The sequence below is a fragment of the Ranitomeya variabilis genome, chromosome 1, assembly GCF_051348905.1.
Source record: "Ranitomeya variabilis isolate aRanVar5 chromosome 1, aRanVar5.hap1, whole genome shotgun sequence".
Taxonomy (NCBI): Eukaryota; Metazoa; Chordata; class Amphibia; order Anura; family Dendrobatidae; genus Ranitomeya; species Ranitomeya variabilis.
The window spans coordinates 946,302,059-946,322,377 of NC_135232.1; the positions used below are offsets into that span (position 1 = coordinate 946,302,059).

Below are 20,319 nucleotides of genomic sequence, written 5' to 3' on the forward strand. Positions count from 1 at the left end.
AAACTGCTGAAGGACACTTCTGGCAGCGGCTTATCACCCATGAAAACAAAAGATCAGTCATGTGGAAATGCAACATCTGCTGACAGCAGAAAGCTGGTATACCTCCATTCATGTAAATGGTGGGCTTGCTGAAATTCTCATTTTTGGCAGAAATCATCTATCTTGTATAGTTACCTTTAAGAGAGTAAAAGTTATGACTACCATATCATCTAAGATTAGAAAATTGGTTACAAAGGTGTAATAACTTTATCCAAATTCTAGGATTGGTGAAGTTGCAACAGAAGGGTTGGTGAATTACTGTCCCCAACTATTTTTCTTCTTTTCCTGCTGATGTAATATAAATGTGTTACACTTGGTTGCTTCCTATTACATCAATTAGACTTAATAGAGTTGTATAAAAGTAGATAAAAAGTCTGCTTTTCTCCCCAAAATGGGGCTATTATGGCACCTGGGCCATATTTCATTTACTTTGAATAGGACTCAGGTGTAATGTCAAACATGGACAAGAGTGGTGCTGTATCTGGGAGGGGTGGTAGACTTTCTAACTCAACTCTCTTACAGGTCCTTTAATCAATAATGTCTTCGTTTTGGGTGATCCAGTATTTAAAGGGGTTGTCCCAAATTCTCAATCAGTCTGCCTTCATGCTTGCTGGGGGGCAATGTGCTCCTGCTTAACTGGCAGCACAGATCAGTGATATTGTTGCACCACTGGCCCAAAATGTGCGGCGTAAGATGCTGCAAACAGAGGCACATCTGTCTCTGACGCATCAGAGGAGCACAGGGGAGTTGACTGGATACAGCCAGCTACAGACCAGCCTTTACAAGCTCCATAGATAAGAACTTGTAAGGGCTGAACCCCTTGCCTGAAAGCAGTTGCCAGTAACCCAGGCAAGAAGGCATAAACAATAAAATTAGAAATCCCCTTGTTCTTTAGAACAAACAAAGAGTTTTAGTAAGAACTAGATACAAAGTTTATAGTTGTTATAATCATTCATCATCAGACAAACCCTGTACTGTGGTAGTAAAAACCTAGAAACAATTATAAGACATACAACTTTATAAATAGAGTATGTGAGATTATATATATATATATATATATATATATATATATATATATATATATATATATATAGTGCCCTACATTTCCTGCTCTTATAGTAACACAATAGGTGTGTGTTCTTAACTGTTGGCTCTCACCAATGTTCTCATCAGTCGTACAGGCCCGTCCAGGATCACAGGCGTTCACCTGCACATCTGGTAAAAAAGGTCTTAAGTAATATAAAATATCAGATACATTGATGAAAAGTTCTCAATCTACATGCTTTCACATGCCTGCCGATACCTCTGCCATCTAATACATGAACATTTTTATAAATTAACACATTTTTGAAAAACATCTTTACAATATGACCATTTTTGGCTTTCAATCTGTTTTAATTATTATATTATAGCAATCAATGTCCATGTTAAGAAATAGTAGCTACTTTTATGTGGAAAGAATAAAACCCTTGCTTCCATTATATAAAATAGAACCCTCTTATATATCAGAGAGATCAGTGTAGCTCATGTAAATACATTCATTTTTTTTTTTAGCAAAAATATGGGGTCAATATAATGAGGTCATAAATAATGGCATAATGGAATGTCATGAACAAGTGTGATATATTTCACAACGTCAGAGCACCTAGTATCCTTTGTTTTGTAATCACCGACTAATAGTTATATTTTCATTTGAAAAAATATATATTTATTCTTGAAAAAAAACATATGCCACTCTGTGGGGTAAGCACAATACTGCATACATTTCCATTAAGAGTCAAAAAGACTGATTCCCAACAATAAGTGCGGGAATTAATAAAAAAAAATCTATTTGCACTGTGTCAAACACATTGTTAAACTATGGATGGAAGATAGATGGTGCAGTAACATAAGATGTGTCTTAATTTGCACACGTCTGGGTCTCTTTAGTGACTCAGAGCAACAGATTGTAATTTTAGTACCTAACATTCTTTATGCAGCTCATGAGAAATGCCAGATCACATGCAACTGGCACAGGCCCTCTAAAGACATTTCCTTCTCAAGTGCTTCTGGGATGGGTGCCCATCCGGTAATCATAGCTTCTTCAGATAAGAGCAGGGTATTCATTCATGACCATCACAATCTCTTCATGTAGACGCGGCAGAGAAGCCGCTACATAGAAAATAAAAATATAAAAATGTTTTCTATCATGACCAAGATATTGGTGATTGAATACACTGAATAAACAACAAAAAGGGACTGTCAAGTTTCTATCTCTCCTTAAAAACAGCATCAAAGATTTCAATTTCGATCCAGGTCTACGGTCCATGTCAGGGAAGCCTGCGGACTGATGTCTTGCACGTGTCAGGAAATGAGGAGGCCACAGCTCCCATATCAACACAACAACAAAATCCTGCGGGGAAGGAACTGGGCTGAGACAGCAGGCGGCTGGCGCTATTGCTTTTTTCATGATCATCCCATAATGAAGTGCTCTGGAGACTTATGGTGATGGTGAGTGGTTTTTACTTTTTGGAATAGTCCAAACCAGGACGGCCGACCGCCTTACACCTTCAATATCTTTCCTATGGAACACAGCAGCAACAGACCTGCTCATGACTTCACGTCCTCACAGTCCTGGTCAGTGGAAAGATCTACATCTGAAAGTCCAACGTCTACTGCCATGATGAGAGAGATATCAGAGTCACTGCTGATTACTGGCTCTTGCTCACCTAGAAGAAGGAAACATTCTGGTTAACCGGAGATCATTTATGGAACAGTGCATCAGTAATAACTCAATGACATATTATAGACATGTTAGAGCTGCAATATTCCTATAATATTCAGGCTCAAAGCAAAATGTTCTGTTACCATTTTCAGTAAGTTCTAATTTTATTATTTAGATTAGGCAGAAATTCCTGAAATAGTGCAGTTTTCTCGCTGAGCCTCGGAGTAGACTGACACTTCATGTTCTGTCGAGATAACTTTTCAGTAGTGATTTCATTAAAGCCTATCTGTCATGTGATTGATCTGGGCAACATGAATCATGGACAGGCTAAATTATTCGCCCATGTTTCACTCCGAAATGCTCCATCATTTCTGAGGACACATACACAGGAGTCCCGGAATGAGGTGACTGAGATGACTGGTCACCGAGGTTGTCCGACATGATTGACAGGTCTTGCCCAATACACATCTTTTCAGCGTAAAACATTGGTATTTGTAAAAAAGGAACTTGTCCCTAAATCATGCACAAAATTACTGTTTGAAAAACGCACATTTACTTGGTGCACCCTTGTCATAGCTGAGCAGTTATGGGTGCCTTCTCACCTGCTTGCTACTTCTTTTCTACCTAGCTGTGCCCCTTATCCTCTTCTTTGATTGACAGCTCTGACTTTACAAGAACCAAAGAAGGGCAGTGATGAATAAAACCAAGGAGTAAAGGTATTGAACCTCTTGAACATGCCAAGGGTGCTCCGTGTGATTGTGCTTGGTTTGAACAGTCATTTTGTGCTAACAGATTCCCTTTAAAATATTACAATGGACGTTACGACCTATACATAGAGAATATAGGATCCATCCATCCATTCACCTCCTTCCTTACTTGCACAATTCTCTCTGCATATGCCTCAGTGCAAATCCCCAACCAATTGACCTAGACAACAATTCATCTCCAGATTACATGTTCCTACTTTGCATGCGACTGCTCTAAAACATATCTTTAAACTAATATTAAAAGAGCAGCAGCTCCGGGAAGATAGCCACACCATTAAAAGGACTCTGTCATCAAGATTTTGCTACCTAATCTATGAGCAGATTATTATCTGTCATATAGGGGCAGAGACCCTGATTCCTCAGGGTTATACAGAGCTCAGCATTCAGAGCACTGCGAGGACTGCAGCAGATAAAAGAGTTCATCCAAACTGCAGCAATAAGTTTAGTAAGTGATCAGTGGAATCATGGTCCCTGCCAGGACATCCATGCTGCTGCCAGGTGGGGTAGCACAAATCAAATGACATATTCCTTCTAACATGTAGTGTAAATACAAAAAAAGCTTTTGAGAAATATAAAAAATGCATTGCAAAAAAAGACTATGCATCAGCATCTGGTTCTAATGAGTAAAATTCTAGATGTATATATTTATAATTAGGGAAATAGTCCTCATTTTTTAAACAAATGTAATAGTTTGAATGTCTGTTAATTAAAACAGTAAGATTGTCACAAAAAAAGGACTTTAGACAAATGTCTTTTACAGTAAATGAAAAGTTTTCATGAGAAATGTGACTAATAAATAAATACAATAAGGTGCCATACATTAATATTAATGGTGGTTTTCAGGTTTTGAATATATTACAAGCGTCTGCTTAAATGTGCAGATATAGCAGGGCTGATTTTATAATCTAAAGGCTTATTCCCAAAATCACAATGTAGTCTTACAATAATGTACACAACTATTACTTGGTTGTGCCAATATAATTCATTTCTAAATCTGTTCTGTTTTGCATGTTACTCTCCAAAGGACGCCCCTCCAGGCGCCAATTACACTGCAGTTACCATTGTCCCATTCCTGCTATACTTCCAGTGCTTCTGGTCGATCATGTGCAGTGCTGTCTCTCTCAGCTGGCTTCCTTCCACTTCAACACTGACATAAGAGTATATTCTACATTCAGAACACACTCTATTGTTTTGTGCATTGTACAGTTCTGTACAGTCCTCTACCTGGCAGATTTTATCTTCTGCAATCTACATCAGTATAGCTGCCTGTGTGTTTTGACATGATTTGTCTATTAGCTGGTTTCCAGAGTAGCTCAATTGTACTACATATACTCAGTTCTACTCTACCTGAAGCAGATGGATCAGTGCTGTGAAACGGAAAATGCTGTTCTGTTAGTGCATATGGCAGAAGATAATCCTCTGCCATATGCATCAACAGAGCTTTATTTGTAGTTTCACTTTACTGATTTCTCTGCTGCTGGCATCTAACACAGCCCTGCTCTGCTTGGCTCAGCTCTGCACTGCCTAGTTACTGCATGCCCCTTGTGCAGGCAGAGCAGGACGGAGTGCAGGACAGGTAAGTCCATCTGAAAACAAGCTATCAGAGTACTGAAAATACACACAGTGATAATTAAGCTTATTGTGGAAATAATCCTTTATCTTTCTGCTTCTTTTACTGTAGTACAAGTCAGGATGACAATATACTGTAGGTATTTCTGTAGAAATAGAAATGCACAAATAATATATCAGAGATTTGTGTTAATACAAGAAGTAATATTAGGTATAAGGGACATATATGAAGCATGATTCCCTAAACAAATCCAGGGAAGAGAAGTTTTAATTGCAATAGTTGGTTTCACAATATGTAGGTGCACTACATTTTCCTTTGTTGGTCATACGTAGGGAAACAATGCTTGCAAACTGGAAAAGTGTATCCATTACCTAATGAATTAAAAATAATAACATGCCTTGAATATTATTTACACTTTAAAGAGAACCTGCCGCCTGATACATGCTGCCCAAACCACAGGCAGCATGTATGAGGACTGGCTCTATGATGTCAGCCAGGTATGTTTGAAATGCTTGAAAAGATTCAGAATCCCGTTCACTTTTATCTGTGATATAGCAGAAAATACAGGACGGGCGGTACTGCTGATAATGACTATTCAGAGAATACCAGAAGAAGTCAAGGTTCCTTTATCGGGAAGAGGCTCAGGCTATACCACATTGGTATCTCCATCAGCCCTGATGTAGCAGTAGCAGCTGACAGACCATAATTCTACAACTAAAAATTAAGTGCACCCCCACTAGTCAACCTTTATCTCCACCTCATATTGGGTTTATGGCGCTCATGCCATTCACTTATTGTCACATTTAGCTCGCAAAGCCACAACTTACACAACTGAGTGTTCTTACATGGATTTCACAATGCTCTTTTGCCATTTCTTCTACATAAATGATCCCCTATAGTATTAAGGCAAGTAAATGTCTATAGGTCAAAATGTTTACTTCCTGCATAGAAAAACTATTATGTTAAGATATTCTTGAGAGAAGCAATTCAAACAGATGCCAGAGATAAATGAGAGATGAGACTGAAGACAGATGCAAGACAGATGTGCGTGTAGGAGTCCAATGGAAAGAACAACAAGTACATATTTAGCATGACTGTGCTTAAAGGGAAGGTGCCATCAAAAAAAATTTTTTTACAGAAATTGTAAAAATGTAAAGAATTAATGTTTACATTTTCTTAAAAATTATTATCATTTGTTTATAATTTAGTAAAATATGAAAAATAATTTGAAAAGTTTTGGAATTTCCACTTTTAAACACTAGGGGGAGCAGCTGCTGAAATTTCAGAAAAACCTCGTGTACAACAAGCTCACATTACAGCACTGCAGTAATTATGGGCGGAGTCTGCTGACGTGTGTGATGTCACTCCTCTCCTTCCCTTCTGGGTGTCTGCTAAGGGATAAGAGGATGATATTCAGGAACCCAGTGAGCAGCCATTTTGTTGGTGACTGCAGAGTAAGGCTGCCGTCACACTATCAGTATTTGGTCAGTATTTTACCTCAGTATTTGTAGCCAAAACCAGGAGTGGAACAATTAGAGGAGAAGTATAACAGACACATCTGCACCACTTCTGCATTTATCAGCCACTCCTGGTCTTGGCTTACAATACTGAGGTAAAATACTGACCAAATACTGAATGTGTGACGGCAGCCTTAGGCTACTTGCACACTAGCGTTGTTGGCTGTACGTCGCAATGCGTCGTTCAGGAGATAAAACACATCCTGCAAAACACATCCTGCAAAGTTGTCTGCAGGATGTGTTTTTTCCCCTTAGACTAACATTACCGACGCATTGCGACGTATTGCCACACGTCGCAACCACCGTGCGACGGTTGAGTCGTGTTTTGGCGGACCACCGCCACAAAAAAAATTACATGTAACGTTTTTTTTGTGCGTCGAGTCCGCCATTTTCGACCGTGCATGCGCAGCCGAAACTCCGCCCCCTCCTCCCCGGACCTTACAATGGGGCAGCGGAAGCGTCGTAAGACTACATTCGCTACCACGTCGGGCATTTCTTTCACAGCATGCGTCGGTACGTCGGCCCGACGCACTGCGACGGGCCCGTACTGACGCTAGTGTGAAAGCAGCCTTACACTGACAAGTAGACAGTCACCGAGGATGGCAGCCAGCAAGGATTCTGGGAGATATGTGGTGGAGGGAGCAGGGTGACCGCAGCGCAGAGTATTTCAGGAGAGCAGTGTGCTGGTCTATGGAGGGGGCACCATGTTCAGTGCGCAGAGCAGCCAGGGATTGTACATAGAGCACTGTCTTTTATACACATGGATGGACCGTCTGCTCCACAGAAATCCAGGAAACATTTCTGCGGATTGATGGCCTGTTCTGATCCAGACTTTGCATGCTAAGACCCCATTCCCCTCCTCAGATCCTGTCTTCTCCATCCTGTCCTGGTGATGTGTGAAAGTGAGACGACAGGCGAAGTACGGGGTGACGCTGGGAAGGAAATTTAGCCATATAGTAACAATAAAAATGAGACCCCTCTCTTCAGCAGCCTGACCAGCCCTGACTGCACCTAACTGGAGGTCATGCTGCCCCCTCTATTACCCCAGACCCGCGAGCAGGTGCTCAGCCAGAACCACCATAGAATGGGTCCGCTTTCTGAAGATAATACTGCCATAGTGTTCTCACATAATACTGCCGTATAGCTCACACATAATACCGCCATATAGATCACACAATACCATCAAATAGATCACACACAATACTGTCATACAGTTCTCACATACCACCATATAGAGCACACATAATACAGCCATATGGATCACACACAATACCATCATACAGTTCTCACATACCACCATATAGATCACACATAATACTGCCAGTGTTCTCACATAATACCACCATATAGATCACACATAATACCGCCAGTGTTCTCACATACCGCCATATAGATCACACATAATACTGCCAGTGTTCTCACATACCGCCATATAGATCACACATAATACTGCCAGTGTTCTCACATAATACCACCATATAGATCACACATAATACTGCCAGTGTTCTCACATAATACCACCATATAGATCACACATAATACCGCCAGTGTTCTCACATACCGCCATATAGATCACACATAATACTGCCAGTGTTCTCACATAATACCACCATATAGATCACACATAATACCGCCAGTGTTCTCACATACCGCCATATAGATCACACATAATACTGCCAGTGTTCTCACATAATACCACCATATAGATCACACACAATACCACCGTATAATTCTCACAATACTGATCAAGCATAATCACCACCATACAGATCACATAATACCGTCATATAGATCTCACATAATGCCATAATACAGCATGACCCCTGCAGCTCCTGTTATCGCATGCATTGAGTTGTGTGTGTAATGGGGAAAGATATGCAGGGGGGAGAGGAGTGCCTGAGAGGATTAGATACACGGTTCACCAGACAGTATCACACAGGAGAGGATTAGATACACGGCTCAGCAGTCAGTATCACACAGGAGAGGATTAGATACACGGCTCAGCAGTCAGTATCACACAGGAGAGGATTAGATACACGGCTCAGCAGTCAGTATCACACAGGAGAGGATTAGATACACGGCTCAGCAGTCAGTATCACACAGGAGAGGATTAGATGCATGGCTCAGCATAGTATCACAGTATAAAATTAGATGCATGGCTCAGCAGACAGTATCACACAGTATAGGATTAGATACACGGCTCAGCATAGTATCACACAGGAGAGGATTAGATACACGGCTCAGCAGTCAGTATCACACAGGATAGAATTAGATGCATGGCTCAGCATAGTATCACAGTATAGGATTAGATGCATGGCTCAGCAGACAGTATCACACAGTATAGGATTAGATACACGGCTCAGCATAGTATCACACAGGAGAGGATTAGATACACGGCTCAGCAGTCAGTATCACACAGGATAGAATTAGATGCATGGCTCAGCATAGTATCACAGTATAAAATTAGATGCATGGCTCAGCAGACAGTATCACACAGGATAGAATTAGATGCATGGCTCAGCATAGTATCACAGTATAAAATTAGATGCATGGCTCAGCAGACAGTATCACACAGTATAGGATTAGATACATGGCTCAGCATAGTATCACACAGGAGAGGATTAGGTACAGGGCACAGCAGACAGTATCATACAGGAGAGGATTAGGTACAGGGCACAGCAGACTATCATACAGGAGAGGATTAGATACATGGCTCAGCACAGTGTAGTGATAGATACACGGTCTGATGTCCTTGATCAGTGGCTGCAGTGTGAGGCAGGGTCGGGTCGGAGCAGCACAGAGATTCTCCCCCTCCCCCCCCTGTTACCTCTCTGCAGCTCCTGATAGAGGACATCAGACCCCAGCACTTCACCCTCTCTAGCGATTCTAGAGATTGAGCCAGGGCACCAGGCAGCAGAGGACAGGGAACGGCCGACTGCTGACAGTGTGAAAGGAGAGGCAGCTGGAGCTGCCCCTCCAACAGCACAGCTCTCAGTCACAGTGGAGCTCACACACTGTGGGCTGAAGAAACATGGCGCCGACCTCCTGCCTCTGCTGTGATGTGGAGACAGCCCAGGGGGCGTGGCCAGATCAGAGCAGGAGATAACGCGGTCGGCTCCCGACTGCTGAGTCCTATGCACAGGGCTGCCGTAAATGCAGAGTGGAAATGTCGTGCTGGGACTCTTACACTCCTGCAAAGCAAAATGGCGGCGCCCAGTGGCTGCAAAAATTATTAATAATAAAAAAGATATTAAGGTTAAAAAAATAATTTTGTATTAAAGATAATTGTTTATATAAACAATCATTTTTAATACAAAAACAAAATTGCGGCACCTTTCCTTTAAATGGAAGAAACGACCAACAGGAAGAATGGCATTAATTCTAAAGAGTTTCCATCTAGAAACATAAAATCACCAATAAAAATAAGCCCATGAGATCTCGCGAAGAGCGCAGATAAACTGGCGAAAAACCAATTTATACTGGATAGAGACTGGATAGAGACTGGATCGCAGCTGGCCGACAGTGATTTTATAGGCATGACGAGCATTAGTTATTCCTTCCAAATGTGAAATAGCGGTCGGTGCGGCTATATGGCGTTAGGCTGACAATACATCTGCTTCATAGGATCTGTTTTATGAATTTTGACAAAATTGTAAATGATGAAATGCAGATCTCTGAGGCTGATCCGATCAGATGTGATTGATTGAGAATAGAGTAGTTTTATTCATTTTTAGGGGGGAACGAAAAACAAACCTACTGCTGATTTCACAGAAAATCTCAGTAAAAAATTCAAGGCTGATCCATTTCTGCCCCATATTTTATGTTTGAACCGCAGTGGTTCAGCATGAGGATTAGTCCCACTTGTTGGCTAATCCACCTGTGGCTACCTGCACTGAAACCACTAGAACGGGATTTTCTACCAGTGCAGAACCCAAACTCATTGGTCCTTAGGGTGCTGGAAAAAGTAAAAGAAAATGTACAAATACCTCCCTGATTTGCACTGCTGTCTGCTCACTGCCCGGATTCCCCCAGTCGGTCTTGTAACATAAAGTCACATGACTGCTGCAGCCAATCAGTGGCTGCTGATTGGCTGCAGCCTTTAAAGTTATGTCCAAGTGGAAAGACATAAATGCTAATGCCACAGATCACCACTGGCCGCTATGCCACATTGGTCACATGTCATTGTGTCACGAGATCAGTGGGGGGACACACAGAGCAGAGTGGAGTAGCGGAAGTCATTTTCATTCATCGAGCACCCTTGGTCCATTGATAAGGTGTTGATAAATAGCAGAAAACCCTTTTACTACTTATTGATGCATTTTTCAATTCCACAGAAGAAACATCCATGGCTCCATAAACGCCAATGAATATTTGCTTTCATTGTGGTACATGTGCCAAAATCTAAGTGACAAAAGCAAAAAATACAATGTCCGGACTGACCAGCGATCTCCCACGTCGGACATTGCGTTCCGTATACAGACTGAAGTAGGCTTGTCTGAACCCGGCCCCATGCTTAGGCCAGGGGTACACGAGAATATGAAAAATTGTCCGTTTTACATCCAGAAAACTCAGACAATTTTCATTTGTACTGTCATATGTCTGCCATCCATGTGTCGGAATTTCATGTCCATGTGACATCTGTATTCATACATCCATTTTTTAAAAACTGCATAATCCAGTACAGTTGCCTACGTTAATAATGGCAATGTATCTGTAAAAATTGGGCGCACTATGGATGTTCTATGTGGGATCCAATTTTTTTTGCCCACCTGAATGGGGGAGTCTCATCCGATTTATGGAAGTGGATAATGCATTGTTTCACACGGACACTCGGTCTGCATGAAGAAACTATCATCTGAACAGCCCTTTTGAATAACATTAGTCAGTGCGCTGTCCATTTTTTCCTCAGACAGCACATACCCATATAATATGCTTGTGTGAGTGAGCACTTTAGAATGAGCTGCAGAGGGTCCCTGTAAACCTGTCACCACAAAAAGAGTAGAGGTTTACAGGAGATTTTAAGCCCTGTGTGATGACGGCTGATTTTAATAGCGAGAGCTCCTCTGTGCTCCTCATCTGTCATAGTTCAATCCAATATTACATATTCTGTAAAAGAGACATGTTCTGTGCGGTGTAATCAGAATCCACATTGCCATGCTGCCCACGTACACCGCAGAGTTAGAGAGCTGCATGTGGAAATTATATTGAAAAATTCTATCAACTACATACATGCAATGCATTTTGGTTTGGAGCTTTTTTGGGTCACTGGTGTCTTTTTCAAGGTGCAGCATGCTCTGGGTACGGTGTTTGTAGCTGGTGTTTTTCCATAGGCTTCACTATAGGCTTGGAAGTATGGCAGGAAAATCACACCTACAAATTGACACTAAAGGAAAACTCTAACAAAATGCATGAAAGTCACTATGTTTTTACAAGAGTTTAAAAAAAATGAACAAAAGTTTGTATTAAGGCTGCCCTATGATAAGACAGCCACACAAGAATCCAGCACTAGCGGCGATAAGATGTGGAGAGGACCGCATGGGTGACGGTGAGAAGCAAAGGGGCCACACAGCTGAGTACAAGGTTCTATATTATTTTTAACCTTTTGATGGCCCTTTACCGTTCACAAAAATGGCAAGTTCTCTGCTGCATGTCTTCAGGCTCTTCTACGTCATTATCCTGTGAGCAACGCCCTTTTGGAAAAGACCATAAAAATTGACACCTAAATCTCTGGTGGGTTAAAAAAGAACACAGTCAGGGGAGCAGTGGGAATCCAATAAGAGGAACAACTGGTCCCTTTTGACCTGGTGACGGGTCCTCTTTAAATAATAATTTTCATTTGTTCAATTCAAAATTCAAAACCTTGTGGCCCTAAATAGACAATCAATAAAATATAAAGGATTTTTAAACAAAAAAAGCCTTATTTCCAATCTGCAATATAACACTTGATTTGCTTTCCATCTTGTAAATTGAGATTACGCGGAGCACAAGAGTGCAATAAGAGAGGGAAAAGGGTGAAACAGGATCGGTCTACATCATGCATATTTCATTGTGCCAGGAGATCTGATATCACCGCTCTGTCTTCTACTGGCACTAGCTCCATGCAGAAAGTACTGCCGCCTTCTGTATAATTGAACAAATAGTCTTCGGCTGTTGTGGAGATTGCAAAGATCAGGTCTCGGGGCTGGATTGTAAAACATGATATAAAGACGTGTTATCACTGTGTGTGCGCTGTTAAAGTATCCCTGTTTATACTTTCCTATGTAACCTCATAGCCAATATTGAATTTTGTGACCAGCCAGATCTCTCTAGTGCTGCTGCCACTTGGTTCTATCTGGTTTTTCAGCAGTCAGACCATGACATTGACTGCAACAATGCGCATTCTGAGACAACGGCTTCAAATCACTCACTACATTACATTAGTGACTTTAGGGTACGTGCACATGTTCAGGATCTGCAGCAAAAAAATCTGCTGCAAATACTGGAATATTAGCTGGAAAGACGCTTCGTAAAATATGCGTGATTTTGCCACATTGTTTATGCATTTTTTCCCAATACATGTGAATGGATGAAAAACCATGTGCGCGAGATTTCAGAAATGTAATTCACTTGGCTGATACAGTAAAACGCTGCATTTTTTTGCAGCAAAAAAGCACCGTGGCAAAAATGCAACATGTGAACTTACCCTTACATACGAGTGCTTCTCACTAAATTAGAATATCATCAAAATGTTAATTTATTTCAGTTCTTCAATACAAAAAGTGAAACTCCTATATTATATAGAGCCATTACAAACAGAGTGATCTATTTCAAGTATTTATTTCTGTTAATGTTGATGATTATGGCTTACAGCCAATTAAAACCCAAAAGTCATTATCTCAGTAAATTAGAATAATTAACAAAAACGCCTGTAAAGGCTTCCTAAGCATTTAAAAAGGTCCCTTAATCTGTTTCTGGTCCACAATCATGGGGAAGACTGCTGACTTGATAGATGTCCAGAAGGCAGTCATTGAGACACTCCACAAGGAGGGTAAGCCACAAAAGGTCATTGCTAAAGAAGCTTGCTATTCACAGACTGTTGTATCCAAGCATATTAATGGTAAGTTGAGTGGAAGGAAATAGTGTGGTAGAAAAAGGTGCAGAAGCAACCGGGATAACCGCAGCCTTGGAATGATTGTTAACAAAAGGCCATTCAAAATTTTGGGGGAAATTCACAAGGAGTGGCCTGCTGCTGGAGTCATTGCTTCAAGAGCCACCACACACAGACGTATCCAGGACATGGGCAACAAGTGTCGCATTCCTTGTGCCAAGCCACTCATGACCAATAGACAATGCCAGAAGCGTCTTACCTGGGACAAGGAGAAAAAGAAGTAAATTTTGCATTTCATTTGGAAATCAAGGTCCAAGAGTCTGAAGGAAGAGTGGAGAGGCACACAATCCAAGCTGCTTGAGGTCTAGTGTGAGGTTCCCACAACCAGTGATGGTTTGGGGAGCCATGTCTTCTGCTGGGGTAGGTCCACTGTGTTTTATCAAGACCAAGTCAGTGCAAGCGTCTACCAGGAAATTGTAGAGCACTTCATGCTTCCCTCTGCCGACAAGCTTTTTGTAGATGGAAATTTAATTCTCCAGCAGGACTTGGCACCTGTCCACACTGCCAAAAGTAGCAATACCTGGTTTAAAAACAACAGTATCACTGTGCTTGATTGGCCAGCAAACTCTCCTGACCTTAACCCCATAGAAAATCTATGGGGTATTGTCAAGACGAAGATGAGACACCAGACCCAACAATGCAGACGAGCTGAAGGCTGCTATCAGAGCAACCGGGGCTTCCATAACACCTCAGCAGTGCCACAGGCTGATCGCCTCCATGCTACTCTGCATTGATGCAGTAATTGATGCAAAAGGAGCCCCCTGACCAAGTATTGAGTGCATTTACTGAACATACATTTCAGCAGGCTAACATTTCAGATTTTAAAATCATTTTTCAAGCTGGTGTTATAAAGTATTCTAATTTACTGAGATAATGACTTTTGGGTTTTCATTGGCTATAAGCCATAATCATCAACACTAACAAAAATAAACAATTAAAATAGATCACTCTGTTTGTAATGACTATATAATATACGAGTTTCACTTTTTGTATTGAAGAGTTGAAATAAATTAACTTTTTGATGATACTCTAATTTTTTGAGAAGCACGTGTATATTGTTTGGTTTTTACTTGAATGGGGATTACCGTATTTTTCGGACTATAAGACGCACCCCAAATTTGGGGTGAAAATTGCAGAAAAAAAAGATTTTTTTTATAAGATGGGGGTCCGTCTTATTGTCCGAATTTACAGTATCTTACCTGAGGGCTGGCGGTGGCAGAGCAGGGTCACAGGAGGCATGGTGTCGGCAGAGGTGTGGTGATGCGGTACGGCGTGCACCTGAGCAGGGTCCCTTCCTGCTTAGGTGGGCGACGCCACAGTCTGGTGTCCATGGGGGGGTTGCAGTAGTGGTGTGGCGACGGCAGAGGTGCGGCGGCAGAGGTGCGGTATGGCGTGCACAGGGTCCGTTTCACAGGTGAGGTGACGCAGTGGCCTGTTGTCCATGGGGGGATTGCAGCAGTGGTGTGGCGACGGCAGAGGTGCGGTGGCAGAGGTGCGGTATGGTGTGCACAGGGTCCGTTTCACAGGTGAGGTGATGCAGCAGTCTGGTAAGCAGCAGAGCCGGGTGAATCATGTTGTTATCAGTGGTGGCAGCCATCTTCCTGAGGCCGCGCGCGCGCGCAGAGGGAGTGCTCTGCTTCCCGGGGCTTCAGGAAAATGGCCGCGGGAGGCCGCGCGTGCGCAGATGGAGATCGCGGCGGCCATTTTCCTGAAGCCGAGATCTAAATCTGCGAACTCGGCTTCAGGAAAATGGCCGCCGCGATCTCCATCTGCGCACGCGCGGATGTATTGTGCTCCAGCTCATTTCCTTGGTTTTCCTGTAGTTTCTTGTACTTTGTACAAACGGGTGTGGCCTCATTTTTGAGCTAGGCATTTCATTTTTATAGCTTCAAATGGCCAGGTGTACGAACAGTCAGACCATGGTCCTGCTCTGACCCCATCCACATTGAGGTTGAATTACACAAGGTGGGATTTTAATACAAGAGGAGAGGACCGTCCCCATTTGGGTATACGTCATCAAAGTGGGATGGCTTTTACACTTTTTTTTTCTCAAAAACAGTGTTTACCAAGTACCCTATTTTATTTACATGCACCCTTACTGTTTATTTTCTTACAGTAGGGTGTATGCTCATTTTGTTTTTAGCTTATGTTTCGTTTCTAGTTGAAAGTTGACATATTTTACTATCTACTATCTTACACAACAAGTTAAAAATTACAATTGCAGGGAAAAGTTGGCAGATTTTTCTTAAAGAGAGTCTGTTATCCCAAACTGAAGTTTAATAAATCATCTAAATGAAGGTGCTTGGTGCTTCCTTGGCTCAGTGCTCTGCCCCCTGGCTTTGCATACCCCTCCACAGCACTAGCTTGCCTGACGTGAGCTCTGCTTGCAGAGAAAGCTCAAGCGAGCCAGTGGTGTCAATCACCAATTAGAAAGGCAGAATGTTTGGACGGAATGTCAAGGGTTCAGCTCATTTGTAGATGCTGATTGGATGCAGCTGTCACATGACATAGTTTATGCCAAGAGACCAGCAGGGGTCACTATCCAGCATGAGGGAGCAGCTCTGGGCTATATGTGAGTATAGTTTTCTTTTTTCATTATTTCTGACCCTGAGCTCATTCACAATACATTTTTAAGTAAGGGAAACCCCCTTTAAATCACACATCACAGGCTGATGAATAAAAGATTCCAGTTCATTAATATAAATTCCATAATTTGTTGACAACAACATGAGGTACTAACATTCAACGGAAACCAAAACTAAGGGCAGGATTCCAGATTACCCAGGAAAAGTAAAAAACTGGAATCACAGGCGGATCCAGTTTGCCTCGGCATTGCTGCTGCAGTCATCGGCCGCAGCGCTCGTGTACATCATGTGAAGGTTAAACAAAGACCAGAGCAGTGTCAGAGCGGCAGCGCTTTGTCTGGGAGCATAGGTGTATTTATTATTTTCAACATGTGCAAGCTTTTAGGGTATGTGCACACGATGCAGATTTGGTGCAGATCTGCAGCAGATTTTTCTGCTGCAGAAACGCTGCAGAACTGCACTGTGATTTACAGTACAATGTAAATCAATGTGAAAAAAAAAGCTGCATATGGTGCAGAAAAATCTGCGCAGAAATGCTGCAGATTTCAAAGAAGTGCATGTCACTTATTTTGTGCGTTTCTGCAGCGTTTCTGCACCCCTCCATTAATAGAAATCTGCAGTGGTAAAATCTGCACAAAAAAACACATAAAAAACGCACAAAAAACGCATAAAAAACGTACCTGCGTTTTCTGCCAGGAGATGCAGATTTAGTGCAGAAAATTCTGCACCACATTTCCAACGTGTGCACATAGCCTTAGAAGAAAAAAAAAAACATTCCCGACAACTCCTTTCCAAGTCTCAAATACATAAATTGGAAACTTTCTTTCAAAACGAGAGTTAAGTAGTCGCATGGTTGCTCTTTAACAATCCACTACATAAGCAGATTAATATGTGTGTTCTCATACAGCCACAGTTTGGGTTTTATTTTCCAAGATCAGAGCTGGATCTTCTTTTCCATCAGCATCTAGGGTCAAAAGACTAAATGGACATCACATAGCATGTGAGAAGCAGACACGGTCTATGGTGACTCCTGATTATAAAACAGCATGAATGGGAACATATCAGAATGCAGGAAATGATGTGATGTTCACATACGCACATAGTATTATCACTGTTGTGTAAACGTCCCACTTATTACCCCCCAGGCTTTGTAAAACTTAACATTGGGAAAAAGCAAAATATAACAAATCTTATCCTCTTTCCAACACACAAATGTCACAGAATCCTTGGTTCTTCTGATTCACAGTTAATTTTCAGCCTTAATTAATTCCTGTCTCTACCATGTGAATAACTTAGCAAAGATAGAACAATCTTGTAAGGTATAGTACATAATATACCGTATATACTCGAGTATAAGCCGACCAGAGTATAAGCCGAGGTACCTAATTTTACCACAAAAAACTGGGAAAACTTATTGACTCGAGTATAAGCCAGGTATGCAATGTCTCCTGATCCCCATCCTGGTATGCATGGCCTCCTCATCCCTGTCCTGGTATGCATGGCCTCCTCATCCCCATCGTTGTATGCATGGTCCCCTCATTCCTATCCTGGTGTGCATGGTTCCTCATCCCTATCCTGGTAAGCATGGTCCCCTCATCCCCATCGTTGTATGCATGGCCTCCTCATCCCTATCCTGGTATGCATGGCTCCTCATCCCTATCCTGGTATGCATGGTTCCTCTGCCCCATCCTGGTCTGCAAGGCTCCTTATCCCTATCCTGGTATGCATGGCTCCTCATCCCTATCCTGGTATGCATGGCTCCTCATCCCTATCCTGGTATGCATGGCTCCTCATCCCTATCCTGGTATGCATGGCACCTTCATCCCTATCCTGGTATGCATGGCTCATCATCCCTATCCTGGTATGCATGGCTCCTCATCCCTATCCTGGTATGCATGGCACCTTCATCCCTATCCTGGTCTGCATGGCACCTCATCCCTATCCTGGTATGCATGGCTCCTCATCCCTATCCTGGTAAGCATGGCTCCTCATCCCTATCCTGGTATGCGCATGGCACCTTCATCCCTATCCTGGTATGCATGGCTCCTCATCCCTATCCTGGTAAGCATGGCTCCTCGTCCCTATCCTGGTATGCATGGTTCCTCATCCCTATCCTGGTATGCATGGTTCCTCATCCCTATCCTGGTATGCATGGTTCCTCATCCCTATCCTGGTATGCATGGTTCCTCATCCCTATCCTGGTATGCATGGCACCTTCATCCCTATCCTGGTATGCATGGCTCCTCATCCCTATCCTGGTAAGCATGGCACCTTCATCCCTATCCTGGTATGCATGGCACCCTCATCCCTATCCTGGTATGCATGGCACCTCATCCCTATCCTGGTATGCATGGCACCTTCATCCCTATCCTGGTATGCATGGCACCTTCATCCCTATCCTGGTATGCATGGCTCCTCATCCCTATCCTGGTATGCATGGCACCTCATCCCTATCCTGGTATGCATGGCACCTTCATCCCTATCCTGGTATGCATGGCACCTTCATCCCTATCCTGGTATGCATGGCTCCTCACCTCTATCCTTGCATGCATGGCACCCTCATCCCTATCCTTGTATGCATGGATGGAAAAAAACCCAAACATCCTACTTAGCTTCCTGCGCTCCCTTGCAGCGAATTGTTCCAGTGCCAGCAGCTGCTTTATGCTTGTAAGCAGCGCATGGCAGGGACGTCATGTGCTGCTTACAAGCAGAGGACAGCTGTAGGAATACTCAATGCTCTCCACGCCGGGACTATGTGCGTGGAGGGCAGTGAGTATTCTTTGCTATTTAGTAGCACGCACAGTGTCAGCCACCGGGCGACATGTCCCCTCTACTTAAGGGAATGACTATTCACTGCACTCCACCCCTATGCTCTTCTCTTAAGTAGCGGGAACACGTGATATAAGTTGGCGGCTGCGGATGACACTGTGCGCACTATTACAGAGAAATAAATATTCATAAAAAATATACCATAACAAAAAATATATAATAAAATGCTAAATTTTATTGAAAGAAAATGATAAAAAACATTTAAGATCAGCTCAAGCAAATGACGGAGCACGTCACCAAATGATTTACTCAAATAATCAATTTTAGAGTGCTAATAGTATCTCCAAATAAATGATGCTGGGATAGGGAATGAATAATCCCAACCAATCAGAGCCAGCTTACATAATCATACAAAGATTCAGATTAATCAACACCTTGGTGGCAATAGGCCATTATGACACAAATGCAATTAATTTAATATATACAGAAACAATGATGGTAATCATATATGATAATTGTGTGAAACACAAGATATATGGTGTTAATAGGACAGAAATAAAGAGTAAAGTGCAAATGCAATACAGTCAGTGGATGGTATTAGCCTGCCAAGCATGGTGCTAAAATAAATGCTGGCTGATACAAATTTATTCTAAGTAAAGTGCATGTGCAGTAGGAGTAGATGGAGATAAGGAATTCATTTTACCCAAAGTGTGAGCGTGCAGACGGGTCCCCTACACACGTTTCGGTGCATGCCTTCTTCTGGAGGACGTGTTTCTGTATATATTAAATATATTACACTTGTGCCATTTTGGCCTATTGCCACCAAGGTGTTGGTTACTCTAAATCTCTGTATGGGTATGTAAGCTGGCTCTGATTGGTTGGGATTATTCATTTCCTATCCCAGCATAATTTATTTGGAGATACTATTAGCACTTTAAAATTGATTATTTGAGTAAACCCTTTTTGTGATGTGCTCCATCATTTGGTTCAGCTGATTTTATATTTTTTTTTTATTAACAGCTGGAACACACTTAGGCCTATCCCACACGTCCAGATAATTCCGGTACCAGACAAAATCGGTACCGGAGTTATCCGTGTCCGTGTGTCCGTTAGCTCACGTAGGCCATCCGTGTGGCACACGTGCAGCAGCCGTGTGCCGCCTGGGTACCACACGGATCGTGCAGGAGAGACAGCGCTACAGTAAGCGCTGTCCCCCCCAGC

At 42.4% G+C, this 20,319-nt stretch overlaps 1 protein-coding gene across 1 annotated transcript in view; it reads right to left on the bottom strand.

The window, feature by feature from the left end:
* Window positions 1-1,121: 1,121 nt before the first annotated feature.
* The window catches only part of RNF150 (ring finger protein 150), a 211,494-nt gene continuing 192,296 nt past the window's right edge, over window positions 1,122-20,319 (bottom strand). The window contains exon 7 of the mRNA XM_077279239.1: window positions 1,122-2,747. Coding sequence (XP_077135354.1) covers window positions 2,629-2,747 — 119 coding nt within the window. The 3' untranslated portion in view covers window positions 1,122-2,628. The remainder of the gene's footprint in view (window positions 2,748-20,319) is intronic.